The 21,401-nt window shown below is 49.4% G+C and overlaps 11 protein-coding genes across 11 annotated transcripts; 4 read left to right on the plus strand and 7 right to left on the minus strand.

Annotated features, from left to right (window-relative positions):
* Positions 1-147: 147 nt before the first annotated feature.
* Positions 148-2,205, minus strand: AUEXF2481DRAFT_474137 (uncharacterized protein). Its single transcript, XM_013491576.1, has 2 exons — positions 423-2,205; positions 148-263 (listed from the first exon to the last, which is right to left on the minus strand). Exon 1 carries the CDS (start codon positions 1,975-1,977, stop codon positions 565-567), a length of 1,413 nt encoding a protein of 470 aa, XP_013347030.1. The 5' UTR covers positions 1,978-2,205; the 3' UTR covers positions 148-263; positions 423-564.
* On the minus strand, positions 2,171-5,418 carry AUEXF2481DRAFT_36731 (uncharacterized protein). Its single transcript, XM_013491361.1, has 4 exons — positions 3,744-5,418; positions 3,263-3,679; positions 3,102-3,214; positions 2,171-3,047 (listed from the first exon to the last, which is right to left on the minus strand). The coding sequence occupies exons 1-4, from the start codon at positions 5,142-5,144 to the stop codon at positions 2,561-2,563; spliced, it is 2,418 nt and encodes an 805-aa protein (XP_013346815.1). The 5' UTR covers positions 5,145-5,418; the 3' UTR covers positions 2,171-2,560.
* Positions 5,419-5,899: 481 nt separating this feature from the next.
* Positions 5,900-6,219, minus strand: AUEXF2481DRAFT_36734 (uncharacterized protein; the record flags this gene model as incomplete). Its single annotated transcript, XM_013491362.1, has 1 exon — positions 5,900-6,219. One exon carries the CDS (start codon positions 6,214-6,216, stop codon positions 6,046-6,048), a length of 171 nt encoding a protein of 56 aa, XP_013346816.1. The 3' UTR covers positions 5,900-6,045.
* AUEXF2481DRAFT_86210 (uncharacterized protein) lies at positions 6,202-7,456 on the plus strand (the record flags this gene model as incomplete). Its single annotated transcript, XM_013491528.1, has 3 exons — positions 6,202-6,832; positions 6,898-7,332; positions 7,385-7,456. Exons 1-3 carry the CDS (start codon positions 6,479-6,481, stop codon positions 7,454-7,456), a joined length of 861 nt encoding a protein of 286 aa, XP_013346982.1. The 5' UTR covers positions 6,202-6,478.
* A 134-nt stretch (positions 7,457-7,590) lies between these two features.
* Positions 7,591-8,537, minus strand: AUEXF2481DRAFT_26609 (uncharacterized protein; the record flags this gene model as incomplete). Its single annotated transcript, XM_013491251.1, has 5 exons — positions 7,591-7,601; positions 7,662-7,731; positions 7,793-7,843; positions 7,908-8,396; positions 8,451-8,537. The coding sequence occupies 5 exons, from the start codon at positions 8,535-8,537 to the stop codon at positions 7,591-7,593; spliced, it is 708 nt and encodes a 235-aa protein (XP_013346705.1).
* A 175-nt stretch (positions 8,538-8,712) lies between these two features.
* Positions 8,713-11,010, minus strand: AUEXF2481DRAFT_26610 (uncharacterized protein; the record flags this gene model as incomplete). Its single annotated transcript, XM_013491252.1, has 6 exons — positions 8,713-9,396; positions 9,452-9,512; positions 9,574-9,712; positions 9,769-9,829; positions 9,878-10,778; positions 10,835-11,010. The coding sequence occupies 6 exons, from the start codon at positions 11,008-11,010 to the stop codon at positions 8,713-8,715; spliced, it is 2,022 nt and encodes a 673-aa protein (XP_013346706.1).
* A 148-nt stretch (positions 11,011-11,158) lies between these two features.
* Positions 11,159-12,878, minus strand: AUEXF2481DRAFT_26611 (uncharacterized protein; the record flags this gene model as incomplete). Its single annotated transcript, XM_013491253.1, has 2 exons — positions 11,159-12,727; positions 12,780-12,878. The coding sequence occupies 2 exons, from the start codon at positions 12,876-12,878 to the stop codon at positions 11,159-11,161; spliced, it is 1,668 nt and encodes a 555-aa protein (XP_013346707.1).
* A 398-nt stretch (positions 12,879-13,276) lies between these two features.
* AUEXF2481DRAFT_2189 (uncharacterized protein) lies at positions 13,277-13,723 on the plus strand (the record flags this gene model as incomplete). The annotated part of the gene is made up of 1 exon (XM_013491158.1): positions 13,277-13,723. One exon carries the CDS (start codon positions 13,277-13,279, stop codon positions 13,721-13,723), a length of 447 nt encoding a protein of 148 aa, XP_013346612.1.
* Positions 13,724-14,088: 365 nt separating this feature from the next.
* On the minus strand, positions 14,089-15,915 carry AUEXF2481DRAFT_2190 (uncharacterized protein; the record flags this gene model as incomplete). The annotated part of the gene is made up of 4 exons (XM_013491159.1): positions 14,089-14,794; positions 14,849-15,061; positions 15,117-15,681; positions 15,744-15,915. The coding sequence occupies 4 exons, from the start codon at positions 15,913-15,915 to the stop codon at positions 14,089-14,091; spliced, it is 1,656 nt and encodes a 551-aa protein (XP_013346613.1).
* Positions 15,916-16,420: 505 nt separating this feature from the next.
* AUEXF2481DRAFT_36737 (uncharacterized protein) lies at positions 16,421-17,880 on the plus strand. The gene is made up of 5 exons (XM_013491363.1): positions 16,421-16,600; positions 16,664-16,779; positions 16,841-17,319; positions 17,374-17,510; positions 17,579-17,880. Exons 1-5 carry the CDS (start codon positions 16,505-16,507, stop codon positions 17,645-17,647), a joined length of 897 nt encoding a protein of 298 aa, XP_013346817.1. The 5' UTR covers positions 16,421-16,504; the 3' UTR covers positions 17,648-17,880.
* A 100-nt stretch (positions 17,881-17,980) lies between these two features.
* On the plus strand, positions 17,981-19,999 carry AUEXF2481DRAFT_86216 (uncharacterized protein). Its single transcript, XM_013491529.1, has 3 exons — positions 17,981-19,543; positions 19,604-19,748; positions 19,804-19,999. The coding sequence occupies exons 1-3, from the start codon at positions 18,156-18,158 to the stop codon at positions 19,843-19,845; spliced, it is 1,575 nt and encodes a 524-aa protein (XP_013346983.1). The 5' UTR covers positions 17,981-18,155; the 3' UTR covers positions 19,846-19,999.
* Positions 20,000-21,401: the final 1,402 nt, after the last annotated feature.

Consider the following 21,401-nt stretch of genomic DNA (forward strand, 5'->3'; position numbering starts at 1 on the left):
TTCCTATCGTCTTCCTCTCCTTTAGTCGCTCCTTAATTTTCTCCTTTAGTCGCTCCTTATTTTTTCCTCCAGTCACTCACTTAAATTACAGCCTTTAGCTTAGATCTAAAGTATGATATTATTAAGATAGCAGCAGTTAGCATAGTATCGTCAATAATCATCAGAAGTTCTCTATGTTCAATCCTTTAGTCTACTTCTCTATCCGAAATCATCAAGCTACACTCTTCTAAGGCAGTGACGGTTTTTCAGATACGTGATTTATACTTTAATAGCTCCGTCAGCAATGTCTAAGCTCGCGAGTGACGTTTGTGCTAAGGGGGAATAGGCTGGTAGGCCGTGCATTAGCCGTATATAGACAGGGTGAGAGTACAAGACCCGCCTTCGGCAGTAATTTATATATTAACGAGCAGAGGAACACTGACCGTCTTTTCATAAGTGGTAAGATGCGACTGACCAGGCTACTGAGGCCTATTGTATGTAGTATGCTATGTAACGCCAGCTCTTGCCCAGCAAAACGCCTTGTACACCTTCCCGTATGCTCCTCGATTATCCATGGCAGATTGATCACCAGACAGCACTGGCCTTCTTGCTCAGCTTGCTATTGCTAGCATTGCTCTCATCACTATTGCTCCTCAAGCCCCAAAAGCTCTTCTTCTTCATCTTCGACGGACCAGCCGCCGGAGGTGCATGAGGATTTCCTCCACTCATGACTGGTGCAGGTCGTGAAGGTCCAGCCTGTTGCTGAGAATGTATCGGCAATGATGGCGCAGAATGTCTTTGCTGGTTGTTTACTGGTGAAGGTGGCTTCAGACTATATTGCCTCCGTAGTCTTTCAGTCTCGCGATCGACCTCTTCCTGACGACGACGGACCTCGCGCTCTTCTTCCTCGACCATTTTGCGAAGACGTCGAGTTTCTGCTTCGTCTGCCTTTTCTCTTTCTCTACGACGTATAGCTTCCTGTCTCTTCAATTCGCGCTCCTCGGCGTCGACTTGGGCGCGCAGACGAGCGGTCTCGGCATCAAGCTCCCATTGTGTTCGTGGGTCGGGTGCGGAAGCGGTGCCGATACCTGCTAGGGGAGGTCGTTGTGTTGTTGTCGCTACAGGAGGAGTGGTCCGTAAACGAGGCAGTGATTTGCGTCGATCGGCACTGGCGGCAGGAGGCGGAGAAGGTACGGTGGTGGTAGTAGGAAGAGAGGCGACACGACAAGGATCGAAGACGTTGAAGACTTGATTGAGGTCGCTGGAGAAGTAGAGGTCCTTGATGACAGCGGCAGATAGCAGCAATATTAGCTCAAGGCCTTTTGGATCTTCCAGCTCGACCCTATACAGATTCGGTTCGTAGATGGTTAATTCGCGGAGAGAGCGGAACAGACCGACAATGATGTCTGGGTCTCTGTGCTTCTTCTTGACAATCTCATCCGTCGACTTGCCCGTCATGTACGCCGTCATGTCTTTGGCAAGCTTGCTCTCCTTGCGCCAGACAAAGTTGAGCTTTGGAGTGACCAAGGACGCGCCGGGATCATCCTGAGTTCGATCCAGAGTCGAGGCAGACGGTGTGCGGAAGACAAGCTGCGGGAGACTGAATTCATACGATGCGCTACCTCCCCAACTACCTGGCTTCTGCGTCACTGTCACTTGCAAGTCGGGGTTGTACAGTTGTATCGTAAACTGGCTAGGCAGTATGGGCTGTGGCGGAGGCGGCACACCCCCATTGCGACGGATGTCTTCTTGCGACAGCGAGGGATGGCTCCATTCAGGCTTGATCAGACACTCTCCATAGAGAACCTCAGGATTGTAGCAGTCAAAGAGGCCCGCAGCGTAACAATTGCGCGAGTTGGCAGCGGCAGGATCACCGTGTCTAAGGCTGTATGCGGGGCTCGGGTCCGATCCGCGAACGGAAAAGAAGACTCCTTTATGATGATCAATGCCGTCAGGCGACTTTCGATAGAAGAAGGCGGGTAGGTTTTCGTCCAACATGGTTTGCAATACGGGCTTGTTAATGTCACCAAAAAGGCGAGTGCCTTAGTCCAAATATTCTTCTTCGCTCCATCATGGTCAGAGGGCGCAGTTGCCGCGATGCGTAAGCTTCTTCCCCGTGCTCCTATTTCCGGATGCCAAGTCTCGGTATACGCATCATACGCCCATCTTCTAAGCCTCCTTTTGCATTTACGTCGTGTCTCATTGTTTTCTCGTGTAACAAGAATCAGATCAAACTGCTGCCTTGTACTTATGTCTTCCACCCATGATGACGAACAGCTTCGTCTTGGCCAAGCACTGTAGTATGCGAGCTCAAGTGAGTGTAGCTCTTCCCCAGACCTCCTCATTTTGAGCCATCTCCTTTGGACCGACAACGCTGCCACAAAACGTCCATGCCTATCTTCCCGTCTTTTCACCTGCTCTACATGTACCCGGAACGAACATGCTGTACGAAGGATACTCACTTGATCGACATGGGACTCGTCAGCGTGACTGGTCAGACCTCTACTTACTCACTTGAGGTCAAACGTTTCACCAGTCCAACCGAAAGCTCTGTCATCCTTGTCAGCGAGGCAACCGTGAGTTATAAAGGGACGACGTACCTGTTCAGTCTGCGTCCATACTCCTTCGAAAGCCAGAACCACATCTTGGCGCGAGGGTGTGGCTCGTGGAACTGGATGCTCCTATGAACATCGATCGTCTTGGGTGTGAACTGCCAACTAGAGCCATACAGCTTCTCGGCAGAGAAACCAATGTTCTCCATCGCGTGCAGAAAATCGGTCCATGCCACCTCGCCAGTATTGTGTTGTTCCTTGACAGAAGGTACATGAAACATCGTGGCAAACACCTTGAAAGCTCGTCCGTCGACCTTGATCTTCTTGATATCGACCGTGTCCCTTTCTTCGACACTTGTGGCCGAATCTCTACGTGTCTCCTGCGCTGCAGAAGCTACGGGCTCATCAGGTCTGGTCTTGGCTTTGGCTCTGCCAGGATTGACATTTCCCAGCAGCTCACTCTTCTTGGTATGAGAGCAGATCGCATTGGAATGATAGACGTGCATGGGTAGCCCACTGCTCCAGTCAGCATTGAACGATGATCTTACAGTCACGCGGGAAGTCACTAACATTTCCTCATCCTTGTCGTTCTCTAGGTGTTGATCTGATTTGCAACCACTAGCCTCTGGCTCAATCCAGGGCTTGGTTCGGTGAATCTTCCGATTCCAATCCTTGAAGAAGTCCTTTGAATGATTAGTACAAAACCTGATTTAAAGCTCGTTCATTCTTACCATCAGCAAAAAGAGGACCGAGTAAGACGTGTGTGCTTCGCAATGGTTGTCAACGGTAGCCCAGAACTTATCAATCCGCTTTTCAGCAAGTCGCATCTGCTTGACAGTCTCTCGGGTTCGACGTTTGTCGGAGGGATACGTAAATCTGGCAGGATCGGCTGCGTCAAGGACAGCGCACGAAGTGAAATCGTGTACGCATTCGACCATGTTGAAAAAAAAGGGCGCATCATCCTCGATGAGACACTGACTTCTCCACGCAGTACAGTATGGCTGGTACAGGCCGAGCTGTCTTCTGACTTCCGACATTAGCGCAAGGTCAGAAAACCTGCTAGCCACCCAATTGGAAATTAGATCGCTGTCCCTGCTGTGTTCGTCCAACATTCTCTGGATCTCCTCGACCGTGTTGTTCAGGCCATGCTGTAATGTGATTGTCAGCGTGTTGTCTCGAATCCAAAAATGTTTGTGATATCAGTCAAGGTACCTTCTTTTGCTGCTCGGAACTAAGCAAAGTTCGGAAAAGGACCTGAACTCTCCATGCTTCACTGTTTCTACCCATCTTAACGTTGAGAGAATGGAACGAGGGGCTAGAGTCTGCTGCCACTCGCTCATAGCCGAACCGCATTGGTGGCGAAGCAGGAAATCCAAGCATCAAATCGCCCATAGGTTCATCAGACAGAACTTGAACGATATAGTCAAGCCTCTGGAAGACTCTCTCGACGTCTGGCGGTAAACTACACGATGATTCCAGATTGTGACGACAGCTATCGAGCCTTTCTTGTGCCAAGGTAACAGCCTCGTCAGCAGTAACAAGGAAGATCAGGGTGCTATAAGCATGGAAAACCATGCTTGTTGCCACCTTGTCCCAGAACGCAGACCCACCTACCATCTCATGACGTCTCTTGAACTTGTCGGGAATCATCAAAGGTGAATGTTCAGACCATTCTCTCATGGTTTGTGCAAAGTAGCCGGGGTCTTCGCGTAGAGCCCAGACGTGCTCTTCCGCTTCGTCACGCCTTGCCGAGATGAGCTGTCTCAACCTCTCCATGTCGAGCTTTTGCGGTAGACGATATGGCGCAATCTCAGCCATGGTCGTGACGGTGTGTTCGTGCAAGGCGGATTTGATCTGGATCGGAGGTGGAGCGGGCTTTGTCTCGATGAGGTCCAGTTGATCGAGATTCTTGTCATGCAGAACGAGTCGGCAACACTTGACGAGAAAGTCAAGAACACGATCCTGTACCTCGAGCACCTGAAGACCGACAGCAGGCTCCATTCTCAGTTCTTCCTCAATTCTGTTTCCCGTGTGGCGAAGGACGAGCGAACCATAAGATCTCGGCGATCGCTGACCGTGAAGTGACATCTTGTACTTGTCGACTTCGCCCATACCGGGTTGCTTGCCAGTATTTGCTTGTTGCTGGTCGCCAAAGATGAATTTGTCGGGGTGATGACGTCCGCGAGAGTTGAGGAAAATCAGAAGATTGTGGGGTTGCGTTAGATCTTCTTGGTTGACGTATGGCCAAAGATAGGCCTCCTTCTCTCTAGCTTGGTCAGGAAGTCGCTTGTTATTGCTGACGCCAATCTTGCGTAAAGTCGCAAATTCTGGGCGATGGGTTGCTGCCATGCGTGGCCAGGCTTGTAGGAGGATTGACAGTCTCTGGTTGTTGTTCTTCTTTGTCCATCTCTTCTGGATCTGTGCCTCGAAGCGCTTGAGGATCTTGTTGAGGAGAATCCAGTTTCTGAAGATCTGAACCACGAAAGCCTTCGATCGGAAGCGCAGGTCGTCAAGATCCACGAACGTTGGGGTGGGAAGACCGAGACCTCCTCGAAAGCGGCACACCTTGCAAGAGAGACAATTATCATCGTCTTCTGATGCACTCGAATCCATAGCGAAGCAATTGAAAGATTGAGTTGAGCGTGTACGCAGCAAAGTTTGGAAGAGGGCAAGCGGAGCAGGGGGAGTCACAAACCTTTCGCGCGCGCTGAGGTTGGGGAGGTGTTGTTGTTGTCAGAGTTAGGCAGGAACGACCTACGTGTGATGCGATAGGCAGCCGGAGAGTACCTTCCCTAGGTTGTTTGCCATATGCTCGTTCCCCCAGAGGGGTAGAAATGCGGCGCCAAGCATCTTTTCGTCCGTACATGCCTTTTGCTCCGATTCGCACGATCGCTCTGCTAGAGCTGTAAAAATGCACAGCAATGACTGACCTTCGCATGTAGCCACTTATGCTGCACACAGACCTATGCAGGATCTATCTCGATCGCTACTGTCTTTAATCGGAAAACGTCATCTCCGATCCCAGTACATGTCTGGTAGAAGATGCATCAATGCGAGTGCCCATAGGAGAGCCCTGTCTTGAGCCGCCTCGCATGCAGGGGCATGATGGGACTCATTCGACAGCACTGGATGTGATCGCACCCCAACCCTGCAGACCAGAATGACTTACCTAAACTCAGTCTATCGCTCGATTGAACTGAGAGTGTAGGGCTAAGCGCAAGCCGAGAGCTTGTAGATTAGTCGAGCAGATCTAATGCTCATTAAATGAGATTTTCGACTCAATACAGACCAAGGAATATGTGTCATATTAGCCCGTGGAGGCTCGGAACTGATACTCAGCAGGTGCTGCTGGCGGTCAGGCCGATATGCATGAAGATGTCAGTACCCGGTGTGATATTGTGTGCTTCACGGGTCGCTGCATGTGGGCGTGATTTGCTTCTGCGAGAATGACAGGTCGAATTATTGAGAGCGATCCACCAAGTGTTGCTACGAATCGTTCTCATGTTGTCTAAAATCAATCTGTTACGAAGTGAGGTTCGAGAACGCGTCGCGTTGGTGTAGTGAGGCAGGCTTCGGCGACACATCGGCCATGCTCTGCTCCGCTATCGGAATATCCCTTTCTCATCATCCAGTTGGTCAACCAATCCACAACCCATTCATCGTCTAAATCGCATGATAATGACATGATCCTTATCACAGCAGTGTCACTACGGCCGATAGATAAGTATCAGTGTGTATGTTTCCACGAGTCGGCAAGTACAGCAACGAGCCTGTACCCTCGTCGGCAGGTCCGACAAATGATGTTAGATATGCGATAATCATCAAATGAAGTTCAAAGTATAATCTGAGGGACAAGAGCGACAGTCGTGTAGGTATGTACATGGTCAACAAGAAGCGATTCATACTCTTTTCTCCTACTCGCTCTTCCATCATTCTGAGCACGTAAAATGTCACCCATTGCCACTGAAGCCACTAATGCAGTCTCCCAACCTGTCCCAAAGAGCGCAAAGCCGTTAACACCACTGGAATTGATGGGACATGGTGGCATAGCTGTGCAGGCGATTCCGAAGTTCGACTCGTATGCCGCAAAACGCCAATGGACCCTTGAACATCTAGCCGGTGCCTTTCGTGTCTTTGGTCGTGAAGGCTATGCCGAGGGGATAGCTGGCCACATCAGCGTTCGCGATCCTGAGCATAGCGATCGATTCTGGATCAATCCTCTGGCTGTCCATTTCTCGATGATGAAAGTCAGCGACCTTATCTGTCTCGATATGCAAGGAAATGTCGTTGGTGGCAACAAAGTAAGTTCTTAGACACAACTATCATCCGATGCTTGGAGCCGTTGCTAAGCACCATGCTCGAATAGTCTGTCCCAGCAAACGCTGCAGGTGTCTCGATACATACCGCGTGCCACCTCGCCCGGCCAGATGCACATGCTATATGTCATGCTCACTCTCTATACGGCAAGGCTTGGGCTACGTTCGGTCGCGAGCTCGATATGATCAGCCAAGATGTGTGCTACTTCTACAAAGCCCACTCGGTATATCGAAACTACGGAGGTATAGCATTTGAATCTGACGAGGGTACCGCCATTGCGCATGCGCTTGGTAGTAACAAAGCTGCGATTTTAGTCAACCATGGTCTTATCACAGTTGGTGTAACGGTGGATGAGGCCGCGTATCTCTATACCCTGTTGGAAAAGAGCTGTCGCATCCAGCTCATGGTGGAGTCGACGGGGTTGCCGAAGATGATGGTACCTGATGAAGAAGCAGCCGATACATTTCGTCTGGCCAGTCAACCGGTATGCTCAAAAGTATTGCGAGGGAGCATTCAAAGCTAATTAGCCGTGGCAGGATACACTGTTCGTCGAGTTTCAACCAAGCTACAAACTCGAGGAACACCTTAATCCCGACTTCAAGGATTGAAAGATTGGATAGTCAAATAGATAAACACAATGTCAAAGCTCAAAATCCAGCTGTCATTTCGCAAAAGAAACAAATACGTGCACTTTTGAGCATGTCATGCATAAGAGAGATTGTATCTATCACGTCTACATCATCTACGAGCCACCTGGTACAGCAATTAAATGTCAGTGCGAACAATGTGCATAAAGATAAAGAAGCAACTTACAATCGACTACCACATTTTGACCTGTCATCGACTCGTTCACGAGCAGCATTCGAACGACATCTGCGACATCCTGCATCGAAGTCAGTAAAGCTCGGATGACCATCGGTCAAGGCAGCCGAATGTTTGCGTACCTGGACTGCGACTAAGCGCCTGAGCTGGTTGGCCTCTGCTTGCGCCCGTTGCTCTTTTTTTTTTTTTTTTGGAAAATTGCAGACCCCAGTCTGTCAGCATGAGGGCGGGGCTCACGCTGTTTACTCGAATATTTGGCGCGCAAACCTTTGCAAGTGTCTTGACGAGATGTATCTGAGCCGCTTTGCTGATGGCATATGGTAGTGAACTACCGCCTGGTCTGATACCAGCCAAGCTAGCTGTGGTGACAAAGGAGCCTTTGGTCGCTTCCAGATATGGTTTGACCGCATGCATCAACCAGTAATGCGCCTTGACATTACATTGATAAGTCCTATCCCAAAGATCGTCGTCTAAATTGTCGTCCATGTCATTGAAATTGGTGATGCGCGTCCATCCAGAATTTGACGCTACCACATCAAGCCTGCCGAAGATGGCGATAACACGATCTACCAAGTCCGTGATGAAATTTTTGTTGCTGGCGTCTCCCTGCAGTGCGACGAATCGAGGTTGTACGAATGCATCTTGATATGTAGCAGTCGCGTTGCCAGACTCCAGTTCTTCAACTAGAGCATTCGCGCGGGTGGCATTGTGGCAGTAGTTGATACACTGCATTATAATTAGTCACTCTTGACATCACATAACTTTGTCAGGCCAACATACCACATCAAAGTCTGGCGCAAGGACTCTGGCAATCTGGGTTTCCAAGCCTGCGGAGCCCGCAATGACTAACGCGACCTTTCTCGACATATAGAGACTGATGGCAGTAGTGAGAGCTCAGGAAATATAGTGTCCGGGTATTATTTGTGCGAGTCAAATGCAGTATCAAAGATTGGTGGTGATGACCTAGGTCTCTTTGATTTCGGACTGTCCGACCGTGCCATACAGCCCAGATTTCCACATCGAGCTGAATCTTGGCAGAAACTCAACATATCGGACCGCTGCTCATAAGTCTGTATCGGTCGATGATCTGCGAAATCATTGCGCCGATAGTCCTTGAAGCAGGAAACTTCTCGCCCAAGACCGTGAACAATTCAGTGGCAAGTTCCAGATCATCCACGGCGTGCAGTCGTTCCAGCGAAGCAGCAAGATTCTCTGGTTGTACCGTGACCGAGTACACCAAGGCAATGACTAGATTGTAGATGGTAAGTAGGTTTAGCCAATTGAACGCCAGACGTTTCTGCAGGCGCATGCTATTTGCATGCCGTATAGCCATAGCGGCTGCTTCGGTCAAAATGTTGACTCGGTCAATGTCAAGCGTCGGGAACAAAGGCGACGGACGATAGAGAGTCGTGAGATGAGTGTAGAAGTTCAAGTCGTACCAGCTCAGACATCCTTGTGGCACTCGGGGGTCCAGATTCGGTAACGGAAAAGGTACACTTTGTCGCCAGTTCACCAGGTCTTGGCGAAGTTTTGCTAAGACCTCTTGCCGTTCCGTAGCCGAGTAACGTGAGACCACACGCTTACAGTATACCTTCGTAGCAATATCATTCGCGATTCTTCTGAGTTGCAAGATGTGACTGGTAATGGCCATGGGTGGTTTACACAAAGTGCTCCGAGCGCTATTAGGGCTGTAGTCTAAGTCTTCGCACGCTTCAATGGTGAACGACTAGAAATGTTAATTAAATGCACAACTGGCGGTTTGGGGATGAGCCTCCACTTACAGATATGTCAATATGGTCCTCGTGGATCGCGAAAGGTCTGCCGAGGGTGATAGACACAAGCCTAGCCGAGTGTTGTCAGTCATAGATAGAGTTTGAACTGTATCCAGGCAGTCCGCACTCACCTATCCATCATGTATATTGAGAAGAACAGACGCTTACGCCTGACAGTTTGTGCCTCCGATAGTCCTTGGAAGGTCGAATCACAATGCAGGCCCATTCCTAGTGCCAGACGAGCAGCAGTACCAACCAAGAACCATGTATCTAGAAGAGAGCAAGTCAGTCGCAACTCTGTGCACAGATATCCTTTTGCATCATACTTGGGCCCAATTGGTTGAAAAATGAAAATGAGACTTGAAGCATTAGAGCCTCGAGCGCGACCTAGGCCATATTAGTGGTCGATGAGAGTGGTTCTGTTCAGACACTCACGATGTCGCCATGGTCCATAGAGGCATCAAAAAATGTCATCGCCTTTTCATAGTACATCCGGGACACATATTCTTCTGCTAACGTTATCGAAGAATAAGTCGTCGAGCCAATAGCTAGCACCATCCAAATTCGAAACATGCTTGCCGGAGATAGCATTATATAGTACTCAGGATCCTCCAATATTGAATAGATGTCCGACATGACCTCTTGTTGGTGAACGATAGGATACAGAGTGTGAGAATGATCAAAGTAAAACTTGGCAAGCCGTAGCACCTCGGGCCGGCCTGGGAGTTGCGTTGTCTCAATCTGGCTCGGAGCAACACAAGCGGGCGATGTCCCTTCTCCGGCCAGGAGAGAGAAATCGATCGCTTGGTCGTAGTCAAAGTACATACTGTTTATGAGGTCCAGATGTAAGTGAGTGGCGCCCTCGATAGGCACCGTATTGTTGTCCCTACGAGGACTGAAGACAAAATCTCTACCATCCGGTGATAGTCTTCGAAGCACTGCTTGGGTCAATTTGGCGAAGGTCAGTCCGGAAATCGTGCCCAAGTAAGGTTCTGCTACCGCTGCGAGAGAGACATCTCTCAGGTTCTGTGCAAGAGTCTCTTGGTGAGGCAAGCTTGAACTCACATCACCCTGCTGAGGTGCTACGATTGGTGATCGCTCAAAGTAGACTTCACTAACATCATCACCATGTTGGCTCAACACACGCTGATCCGCAAGCGTCACATCAGTATTACCCAGAAAGTCTTGATTCGTACTCTCATCAGGACTGCGCGTCGTGTTGACCTCAAGCTGGGCAGTTGCTCCTTCCACTTGATATTGACGCGTCCCAGGCGACGCCAGGCTGGCTTGCTGTCCTTCCAATTCGCGGACGCGCTCTTCGAGGCTTCGAACGAAACTGTTCACCGTCAATTACGACTTTGCAACTGAGCACAAATTGGTGAGATAGCCTACGCGACTGGGTATGTGGCACTGTCGTGATCTTCCTCGGCAAGACTGCATGTGTGGTGCACAGACGCACAGTTCCCGCACTGCGGAAGGACACGATCACACTTCTTCTTGCGACGATGACAGCGTACGCAGGAGATTTTGGCTCGCGCAGACACCGATACACGAGGCGCACAGGGCATTTCGACAAACCTGAATAAACACTTTCGATGGACTGCGGACAATTATATCGTTGTTGATTGTTTTAGGTACTTGGTGACTACATATCGCCCGCTTATCTGCCTCCGCCTCACCCCGCGCCCGATAGGCGGGCATAGACTGGCCAAATGACTACACAGATTTGACATCCTCCTTATAATGCTCCTTCGTGCGTTCATACGCGGCTTGCATACACTCCTCCATCGTCTGCTTATCGCGTGGAATGAGTCTTACTTTGAAGTCGCGCGGAATTGCTACCAGTGCGGTCTTGAACTGGTTGTAGTCCACATAATCAGTGTTGGGAGGCTCAGATTCAGATGCAACGATCTTGTAGGAAGACAAGATGCGAATTAGGGCCGAATATAATAGACGCGTAGCAATCAGTTGACCACTGCAAGCGCGGGTGCCAGCGCCGAACGACAAGTGAGCTTGCGATGTCAGAACTCGTTCTTGGAAAGGACCCATATGGTTCTTCTCGGTTATAGGCTCGAGCCAACGCTCTGGGTTGAAGGTCTTCGCGTCCGGACCGAAGTGGTCAGAATCATGGTTACCGGCTTGTGCGTTCACCAAAATCATCGTTTTTGGTGGAATGATTGCGCCGTTCCAGTTTACTTCCGTTACAGTCCGACGTGGTAGACTCATAGAGCTCACAGTGTAGTAGCGTCCGGCTTCCTGGATGATTGCCTTCAAGTATGGCACCTTCTCCTCTTGGAAGCTGTTCTGCCATGCGTTACGGATATCTGGATAGTGACGCTTGATATCAGCGTAAGCGCGCTCCTGGAAGATCTGACCTTCCGGCGTGCAGAGTGATCCCAGACATGAGGTCAAGGTTCCTGGAATAGTCTCAAAGCCGCCACTGACCAAAGACAAGCAGATGGACGATACCTCAACTCCTGTCAACTTGGTCTCCTCATCCTTGAGAATGGCGGCACTGATGCACGGCTTATCGGTTCCCTTCTTGATCATCTCACGAACCTTATCCAGTAGAAGATTGAGATATGCGTCGCGTCGAGATCTGAGATCCTTGGAGCGAGTGGTTTTGTCGTTGTTAGGAAGATAACGTAGTGCTGGGACGTAGTCTTGCATGTTCTCCGATGCACTGCGCAGAAGCGATATGGCAGATCCGACGTGCAATATCTCACGGAGAAGATCATCGTACGTGTCGTCCATGCGTATACCGTAGCATAAAGTGAGGGTAGTATTGAGAGCAAAGCGTTGAATGTATGGTCTGATGCTGATCTCAATGTTGGGATCAGAGTTGTTGGAATCCTTATGCATGTCTCGTAGAATGCAGAAACTCTCCAGGTCGAACATCGGATGGTAGTTACGCATAGCCGGTCTGGAGAGAGCAGTTCCAGCTGCTTTGCGCTTGTTCTTACAGCTGGAGTCCCAAGGGCTGCTTCCAATGGTAAAACCTTGTGTACTGCTGATGACTCCGTGGAACGTGTAAAGCTTAGGTCGGTCTATCACTGCGTTGTGGTGCTTGACAAGAATATCGCGACAGGCTTCGAATGAGTTGAATACCACGGCTCGGGTGTTTCCCAGCTTGATTTGGAAGACAGGTTCATTATACTGCCGCCACCACTTCTCGCAAGAAGAAGCATGATCTTCGCCGAGCTTCAGCAGATGACCGAAGATAGGAATTGCTCCAGGCACTTCAGGTATGCCCTTGATATATTTGATGTCTGTGCCATATGCCCACTTTGACACTGTTAAAAGCTGTTTTGACTCTATGCTGGTGCTGCTGACTTACTGAGATGGAAATTAATACCAAGCCAATGATAACCAGTCCAGTGACGTATACGCCATTGGTATGGATAACCTCTGGATAAAAGGGCTCGAGTGAGGGCATTCTGTTCAGGCTGGAGATGGTATGCTGTTAGCCGGAGTCACTATACTGCTTGGATTCTTCTCCTATATATGGCCGCGTGAGTGGAATTTGGCATAGTCGTATCTGCTGATAAAAGCCCCCTGGAAGTGGCCGAACTGAGCGGCGGAGCGTCCGATCAGAGATGCTGACGATGAGACCTCGCGCAGACCTCACAAAATGTCACATGGGTTGGACCGATTGGCCTATCTTTCTTGCATCGGACATGCCGACAACGCGCCTTCGGACCCTGCGATGGCCGCTTCAAGCTGCATACCGTATCTTCCATATGAGTATTCGTGAATCTTCACGCCCTAATAGTTGATCAGTATATTCCGCTACCCTTTCCTTCTCAGATCCTCAAAGTCGAGTGTCTCTTCAACATGCCGGCCGCGACCAATGGCCAAGCTTTTCTCTTGAACCCAAATGCTCCTGAAGGACCTACCCGATTCCCACAAGCACGATCGATATCGGCGAATAGCCGCACAATCTATATTTCTGGCATTGCCAGCATACTTCCTGACGGCACTGTCGCTGGCAATGAGGAAGGCCAAGTGCCTGATGTTCGGAAGCAGACCATGACAATCCTCAACACAATCGACGACATCATCAAGGGCGCATCTGACGGAGAAGGAGGTATACACAATCTGATCGATGCCGTGGTCTATCTGACTGAGATGGAGCGAGATTACTCGGGCATGAACGAGGAGTGGAACAAAGTGTTTGCGAGTCGGATGGTAGCGCCTGCGAGAGCAACTATTGGAGTCAAGGATCTACCAGACCCGCGGTTTGTGGTGGAGATCAAGGGGGTAGCAGTGATTTCCGAGTGACTAATTGTACAAGTGCTGGAATGATAAGGTTATTCACTGATAGATGGAGGGATTCTGCACACGACGAGATGCGCGCGCCAAGCGTGGCTGACAAGAAGGAGCGCGTCACCAGTTCGCGTTTGCCTTCTCTGTAGCAAAAGGCATGAGAAGATTACAATTAATCGAGAAATGTCACTTTCTGAATGGCGCGGTATATCTGGTGGTCCCGCAACAAGATGATTGTGGAGTCTCTCGAGGTAAAAGCTCTCAGCAGATAACGTCCGTTGCCAACCACCTGAATTTCTACATCTATACGTTCTGTGATACGTGTGCGCTCCAACTTCTGATACCACTCCAGAGGAAAATCCAAACGTGAATTAAGGACACTACTCAAAGACCTTGTTGAGAAGTCTTCCGGCCCTTCCAAGCTTGCGCGGGATGAAGGTGGCTTCATAGGCGTCGATCTCCTCCCGCAATCCACCCAAGCTCAAGTCGGCAGTACCAGGGCGAACATAAGTACTCTTGAAGACCAACTTCCAGGATACGAATGCAATAATGAAAAATCCAATCATTGCGTAGTCCAGGAAGAACCACATAACACTCCAACGACCTTTGAGGAAGACATCGTATCCTCCTGCGAGAAGCATGAAGAGAGTGCCTCCCATGGCTAGGTAAGAGGTGTACGGCTGAAATTTTCCCTTATACGGGAGTGAATCTCTGGAGATTCCTTGCTTCTTGAGTGCTGAGAAGAAGTGTCGATATGTCAATGCCGTGAAGCCGTAGTTGAGCATCTGACAACATGTGATCAGGTCTACGAGGTAGGTCATGACCACTGCAGAAGAACTCTTGACCTGCATGAAAGCGAGCAGACAGAAGCACAGAGAGAAGCAGAGTGCATACAGCGGAACACCTTGCTTGGTGCAACGCGAAAAGAAACGTGGGGCGTGACCTTCGAGTGCCATGCCATGGAGCGTGCGAGCGGCCGAATACAATAGCCCGTTACCGGCACTCAAGATGGACGTCATGATGAGGGCATTGACTAGATGAGGCAGTCCAGAGATCTTGAGTCTTTGCATTGCGATAACGTAGGGCCTAGTGAGATAGTCAGAGTCTGTCCGAGACGTTGGGTGTGGAATCAAGACTTACGACGCAGCACCTGTGCCGCTTCCTCCCACGTCACCACCGAGTATTGCCAGAAGCGTGGGGTCGTTGTATGGGATAACAATACCAATACATAGCGCAGAGCCGGCAAAGAACACAAGCAGACGCCAGACGAAGGATCTGAAGGCAGGGGGTAATATCTTGCGAGGATTCTCGGTTTCCGCAGCGACAATCGAGATGTACTCTGGACCAGTGATACTGTGAGTTGTTAGCGGCTATATCCGTTCATCCAATGAGAAGTCTGAGTGCTTACGAGAAGCTCGCTTGATACAAGCAAGAAAGAACGCCCAAAAACTTGCCAGTATCGCCAGGCTCCAAGTGTTCGACGAAAGGAGTCTTCCAGTATCGAAAGCCGTAAGCATCGTGAAGAGGGTTTCCTCCAACCATAGTTATGAAGGTAAAACAGAACAAGCCGATCATCAGGAGGACCTTGAAGATGGACATGTAGAACTCGGAGATACCGAAGTACCGTACTGTGATTGTGTTCAGAATGGCATAGAGGACGATCATTGCTACAATGATGGCCTCAACAGGAACCTTGTCGGTCCAGAATGTTATCATGATGTTCATCGCGACGATCTCGAAGGGGACCAAGATTGCCATATTGAGGAAGAAGTTCCATGCCATGGCGAAACCGAGGGCGTCATCCACCCACGCACTGCCGAACTTGATGAAGGGTGATGGCACCGGGAGGTAAGAAACCATCTCAGCAAAGCATTCATTCACCGCCCACATCACTCCTGACCAGATGAGAAATGCGATGAACAATCCAGCTGGTCCACCCTTAGGCAGAGCGGAGCCCATCTGTACGTATAAGGCTTTGGTGACGGTCAGCTAACTTCGTATCTCAACGGGTCGATCTCCCTCTGAAATTGCTTACAGGTACCAATTGCACCGCCAATGGCGAAGAGCTGAACCTCCTTACCGCGCAGACTGCGATGCAGAGATTGAGCACCGGAAGCTATCTCCGTGACTGAGCCTCGAGCAACGTCTTCATCACTTTTCGACACCGGATTAGTCTCGGTAGACGGACCATCCTTGAGCTTCTCCATAAGTCGTATGGAGTTTTTGATGTTCGATCAGCACAAACTGTCTGGAGTGAGTATGTATGTAGAGCACCTAGGGACTGGGCTGTCGATTTGGGAGGGAAGATATAGCATAGATGAAGTGCAGCGTATGCTATCATAAAGGCAAGCTGGGGGAGCTGAGACTTGAAGGGCTGTCCGATAGCGACTGGGCCAATGGTGTTGAACCATTACAAGCCTACTCGAGATAAGATCTTTTGGAGAGGTCCATCTGTAGCAAGATAAAAGCGTATACCTTCAACAGATGTACTCAAGTAAGAAAAAGGCTATTCAGCCATCTGTCGGGGCTCCCGACGTTTCACCCTATCAGAACGAGAGAGACAGATAATTGTCGAAAAGAGTAAAGCTGACTAAAATCTTTCGTTCGGTTTTGGTGGATCTCGGTTGGCGAAGACGATAAGCCCCGCTTTGACGGGCGTAATGCGTCGAGTTTGGCGGCCTGTCCGACGAGATCACCTGCTTAGGGACCTGTAGGTCAACATACCACTTGTGTACTCAAATTAGTACTCATATCGAACAAAGATTGCACACCAAAAATCGTCCATTTTATTGAATCATGTCAGCCCTCAGTATCGAAAGACTTTTTGGAGTGAAGGGATATGTAGCTGTCGTCACTGGAGGCACCAGTGGGCTAGGTTTCATGATAAGTAAGGTACGGCAGCTCTGACAATCATGAACGAGATACTCTCTTCAAGCGCTCAACAAGAATCAACAGGGATTAGTTACAAACGGCGCAAAGGTATATGTCGTCGCATTATCTACCGAGCCGATAGAAGAGAAGGTAGCGGAGCTCAACGATCTTGGACGTACAACAGGTGGCTCGGCATACGGGTAAGTCACTGGAACAGTGACCTTTTGATGCTGTGGAGCTTGTCTGATATCCATTCACCAGGTTTTCCTGTGACGTCAGGAGTAAGGACCAGATTGCGGAGCTAGCAGCAGCTATCAGCAGTCGAGAAAGTCACCTTGATGTGCTGATTTCAAACGCTGGTATAAGACGAGATCCTCCAGTCCCCTGCGATGTACTCACAGCCCCTTTGTCCGAACTGCAGACATCCATGTGGTCGTCAAAGCATTCGGACTGGGCCGACACGTTTTGTGTGAACACTACCGCTCATTATTTCTTGTCCGTGGCGCTACTGCCACTGTTGTCCGCAGCCTCGAAGCTGGATCTGGGAGACGGACGACTGGGGCGGGAGACTGGTCGTGGAGCTGTTGTGGTGACGAGCTCTTGCGCTAGTATGCACAATGCGACGAACGTGGACTTGACCAGCTATGCGACAAGTAAAGCGGCAACGGACCATCTGGTCAGGTTGCTGGCGGCGAAATTCAGTCGATTCTACGTTCGAGTCGTCGGGATCAATCCTGGATGTGGGTATCTACGCAGTGACTGGAAAGGCGACCATAGACTGACAACAACCACAGTCGTTCCGAGCAACATGAACCCGGTCGGTGAAGCCGGAAACATGTTCAGCTCCCTATTTGATCGTGTGCCGGCGAAGCGGGCAGGGAACGAAGATGACGTTGCAGGAGCCGTCATCTATCTCATTAGTCGAGCTGGTGTAAGTGCCATTCGATGGCTCCTGGCGACGCTTCCTTTCGAATGACAGTTATGCTGACAACGATACAGGCATACATCGACGGCGTCTCTATCTGTATCGACGGAGGGCGTGTTCTTGTGGCCAATGGACAAGAATGATCACCGGACTCCGACGGACCATAGATAGAGCATGTCGACATCAATGATGCTGGTAGCTCAGGTCTCCAAGAAGCAGGTGTCGGGTGGATGCGACTCGAGAAGCATAAGCACGCGTCTCTGCACAATTGAACAAAGCTTTTATGCACGCACAAATCCCAGATAAGCACAGCACCTTCCTTCTCCGTAGCTAGTACTACATATGTCCTCAATTGACTGAGTACGTGATATTCTTCGTATCTCAAACGTGAAGTATGACACTTCCGTCTCTCCAGCATTGCGCTCCAAGATCACATATCTGGGCAGCCGTGTTCCTCGTCGGACCCTCCGACGTCCCTATCACGAGAACTCAGAACTCTATATTTGCGGGGTCAGCCCATCGCTCAGACAAGCATACACGTTGCAAGAATGAGAGCAATCGCTTAGAAATATAAGAGGCCTAGACACTCAATTCGACAGTATCGTGGTTCCCCTAATACCAACACGAACTCGTCTCTGCCGTCACTGCTAAATGTTGAGTGTCATCATCTTCATTGCTGCCATAGCGGCAGCGGCCTATCATACCATCATTGAGCCTCTCTATTTGAACCCCAAAAGCAGGATCCCCGGACCAAAAACGTTCGCCTTGACGAAGTGGCGCTTGGCCTGGGAAGACTTCAAAGGAACTCGGACAAGGACAATTCACGCCCTCCACGAGAAATACGGGCCGATCGTACGCATTGGTCCTGACGAGATTCATTGCAACAGTCTTGAGGCCCTCCGCACAATATATGGAGCTGGAAGTGGGTTCGAGAGAACATGGTTCTATCGCATGTTTGACGCATACGGCAAGCAGAACTTGTTCACGTTTCACACGGCCAAGGAGCACAGCGAGCGCAAGAAACTGGTCGCCAATGCTTACTCCAAGTCGTTGATGCTCAAGGGTCCAGCGGCGTTGATGGTTCAGGAAAAGGTTTCTCAGTACCTGGCGCTTATCAGAGCACAAGGCGATCAACCGCACGAGATTTTCGGTAGCCTACACTACTTCTCGCTCGATGCTATCACCCACTTTCTATATGGACCTTCATATGGTGGTACATCTGCCCTCAAAGGTGATGCTAAGGACCGTGCTCTACTCAACGATATAGTTGACCCGACTCGTCGCTACTTAAGCTGGTTCGCGGTTCATCTCCCTTCTCTGACCAAATGGTTGTACACGCGTCAGGGCCTAATCGAGCGTATGCTCAGACCAGTGCTTCCTATGCAAAAGCCCACCACATATACTGGAATCCGCAAGCATGCGTTAGATGCTTATTACCGCTTTCAAAGTGCTGCAGAGACGGAGTCGGATTCACTCATTGCAGAGCCAACTATTATCTCACGATTATGGAAATCGCATACGAGTGTCAAGGGCTCGGATCATAATACTCTAGACTCCCTAGATATTGCGTCGGAATGTGCAGATCACTTGCTTGCAGGTATCGACACAACAGCAGACACACTAATGTTCCTGATCTGGGCATTGTCACGGCCACAAAACTTGGACATACAGAAGCGCCTGATCGAAGAAGTTCGTGCATTGCCGCAGGATGCGTTTGAGGACGACTTGCCCAAGCTCGATGTTATCGACAAGCTTCCGTATCTGGATGCAGTCATCAAAGAGACGCTCAGGCTCTATGCTCCACTACCAGCTTCGGAACCTCGTTCGCTGGCAACTGATTGTGTTATCGATGGCTACACTATTCCAGCACGTACTGTGGTCAACATGTCGCCATATTCACTACACAGAAATGCTGACGCATTCGACGCGCCACTGACATTCAACCCTGATCGCTGGTTCGGTCAAGCAGATAAATTGGCACTGATGAATCGCTGGTTCTGGGCCTTCTCTAGTGGTGGCAGGATGTGCATAGGACTACAGTAAGCTAGCCTTACATAATAATGAGTAGCGGAGAACACAGAGCTAACAATTTAACACAGTCTGGCAATGGCAGAGATGACAGCATTGGTAGTGGGTATTTATCGAGAGTATAGCACATCCATCGCGCCAGGCTTTGAAGAAAAGTCTCCGGCGATCACATCTAGATTCGAGATGTTTTACGATGAGACTGTTCCAGAGATAGCAGTAAGTGCATGCACGTGAAACACCATTTAATCTATCATCTGACGGGTTTCTCCAGGAACACACATGCATGATCCATTTTACAAAGGCGTCATTGTAATGACATCTGTCTACAGTTTATCAACCAGTTGTCCAGATTTTGAGAGTATCAAGTCTACTATAACACGCTGTCTTATTCTAGATAAATCTTCAGCTGCAAGTCCTATCCAAAAGCCAAATTTGGTCAAAGCAGGCTTCACCAAGCCAGTCTTCACATCCAGCTCCTGCATGTGACAAACAACACACGTCTAAGTCTCCTTCTGTGTGGTGATATCACCGGGATAGATCAACCTGGCAGTACCCAGATCGATGTCCTGATCTGCATGAATTCTTGACTCGTGATTGACGATTTGAAATAGGCGAAGAACCTTGCGAAATGCGAGAGCAGAGGTTTGTGCAGAATATGCGGCAAGCGCGTATAAATTACAGGAAAAACTCCTTTGTGTGGAAGAGGAGGATAGATAGCTCAGAAGTCAAGGATTGGTGGAACAGTCTCTTGGACGGCAGAGTGATGTTGTGACAAGTGTTATAGTGGCTATGGGGGAGAGAGTAGAGTTGAAGGGGTATCGGAGACAAGTCGCTACTGAGCGGGTTGATGCGAGACTTGGTCTGCTGGTTACCAAGGTGGACTGTCTGTAGCTTGCGATTGAGAAAATGGGGATTGATTTGGGGGAAGAAGTTGGGGGAGTTTGATGATATGTTGGCAGAGAGGTTTGGAGAGTTGGAAGGTGCGATATATGCATCTATGGCGAAGCAGAGTGATGCTTTTGCTTCACCTGTACGCTCTCAGATTGCTGATTACGCTGTAGAACGCCAGTCTCTGTCCGAAGCTCCACAGTCATCTGCAAGGGAAGATTCAACTGACGAGGGCACTGAGCACCTGTCCAAGATTGAAATCCGGAGAAAAAAGCGACTTTGCTGAGGAGGTTATAATTAGGCTTTTCTTACGTGTATACCATCATTCCTCGTCCGAACGTCATAGACTTAGCTAGCTAAGCGGTCGGTTTACTGTAAGAAACTTTGGCCTTACGGTTAATTACCTAAACTTACTGACTTGTCAGTTACCTCTAGCACCCCTACTAAGAATTATCCTAATGGACTGATCACCCTACCAGTCTAGTTGTAGACGTAGCTAATCCATTTAACTAAGATTTCTGCGTTAGTAAGCTAATTTGAATCCTTCCCCGTGTTTATTTTGTAATTAAGAGGGAACGAACGATCGTGTTACAGTCTTTACTCTGGTCGTTATAAATGCTAAGAAGGCTGTAATCATTCTGCCAACAGATAAGGTGCTCTTTCCTCTGTAGTGTTGTCTCCCTAATACGTAAGGCGTCCATCGATGTTAGAGCTTGCATAGTATTAACACGGCATCTGCGTTAGTCTCGTACAGCGAACAAAAAATCATAATGGGCCCGGTTACGCTCGTCGTTGATTTTGGTAGTAAACAGTACCCGCGTTATGACGTCGGCGTGCCTGTCGTAAGCTCGTATTTTTGACCAAAGCAAAACACAACTGTTTGTTTATGTTCACTTAATCATGCGTCTACAAATTTACGAGTAAAGGTTCCCTTATAAGCAGTCTCGATTGATGTGTTCGCATGACGTTTGTCTTGTGTGC

Source organism: Aureobasidium subglaciale (assembly GCF_000721755.1).
Source record: "Aureobasidium subglaciale EXF-2481 unplaced genomic scaffold scaffold_3, whole genome shotgun sequence".
NCBI lineage: Eukaryota > Fungi > Ascomycota > Dothideomycetes > Dothideales > Saccotheciaceae > Aureobasidium > Aureobasidium subglaciale.

What these genes read in the sequence shown, in the direction of transcription:
- AUEXF2481DRAFT_474137 (XM_013491576.1), bottom strand. Translation starts at nt 1,977, where the DNA reads ATGTTGGACGAAAACCTACCCGCCTTCTTCTATCGAAAGTCGCCTGAC.
- AUEXF2481DRAFT_36731 (XM_013491361.1), bottom strand. Translation starts at nt 5,144, where the DNA reads ATGGATTCGAGTGCATCAGAAGACGATGATAATTGTCTCTCTTGCAAG. An exon ending in CGGTCCTCTTTTTGCTGATG is followed by an intron (nt 3,215 to 3,262) that starts GTAAGAATGAAC and finishes AATCATTCAAAG; the next exon opens with GACTTCTTCAAGGATTGGAA. An exon ending in AACGACAAGGATGAGGAAAT is followed by an intron (nt 3,048 to 3,101) that starts GTTAGTGACTTC and finishes TGACTGGAGCAG; the next exon opens with TGGGCTACCCATGCACGTCT.
- AUEXF2481DRAFT_36737 (XM_013491363.1), top strand. Translation starts at nt 16,505, where the DNA reads ATGTCAGCCCTCAGTATCGAAAGACTTTTTGGAGTGAAGGGATATGTA. An exon ending in CGTCGGGATCAATCCTGGAT is followed by an intron (nt 17,320 to 17,373) that starts GTGGGTATCTAC and finishes CAACAACCACAG; the next exon opens with TCGTTCCGAGCAACATGAAC. An exon ending in ATCTCATTAGTCGAGCTGGT is followed by an intron (nt 17,511 to 17,578) that starts GTAAGTGCCATT and finishes ACAACGATACAG; the next exon opens with GCATACATCGACGGCGTCTC.
- AUEXF2481DRAFT_86216 (XM_013491529.1), top strand. Translation starts at nt 18,156, where the DNA reads ATGTTGAGTGTCATCATCTTCATTGCTGCCATAGCGGCAGCGGCCTAT. An exon ending in AGGATGTGCATAGGACTACA is followed by an intron (nt 19,544 to 19,603) that starts GTAAGCTAGCCT and finishes AATTTAACACAG; the next exon opens with TCTGGCAATGGCAGAGATGA. An exon ending in AGACTGTTCCAGAGATAGCA is followed by an intron (nt 19,749 to 19,803) that starts GTAAGTGCATGC and finishes GGGTTTCTCCAG; the next exon opens with GAACACACATGCATGATCCA.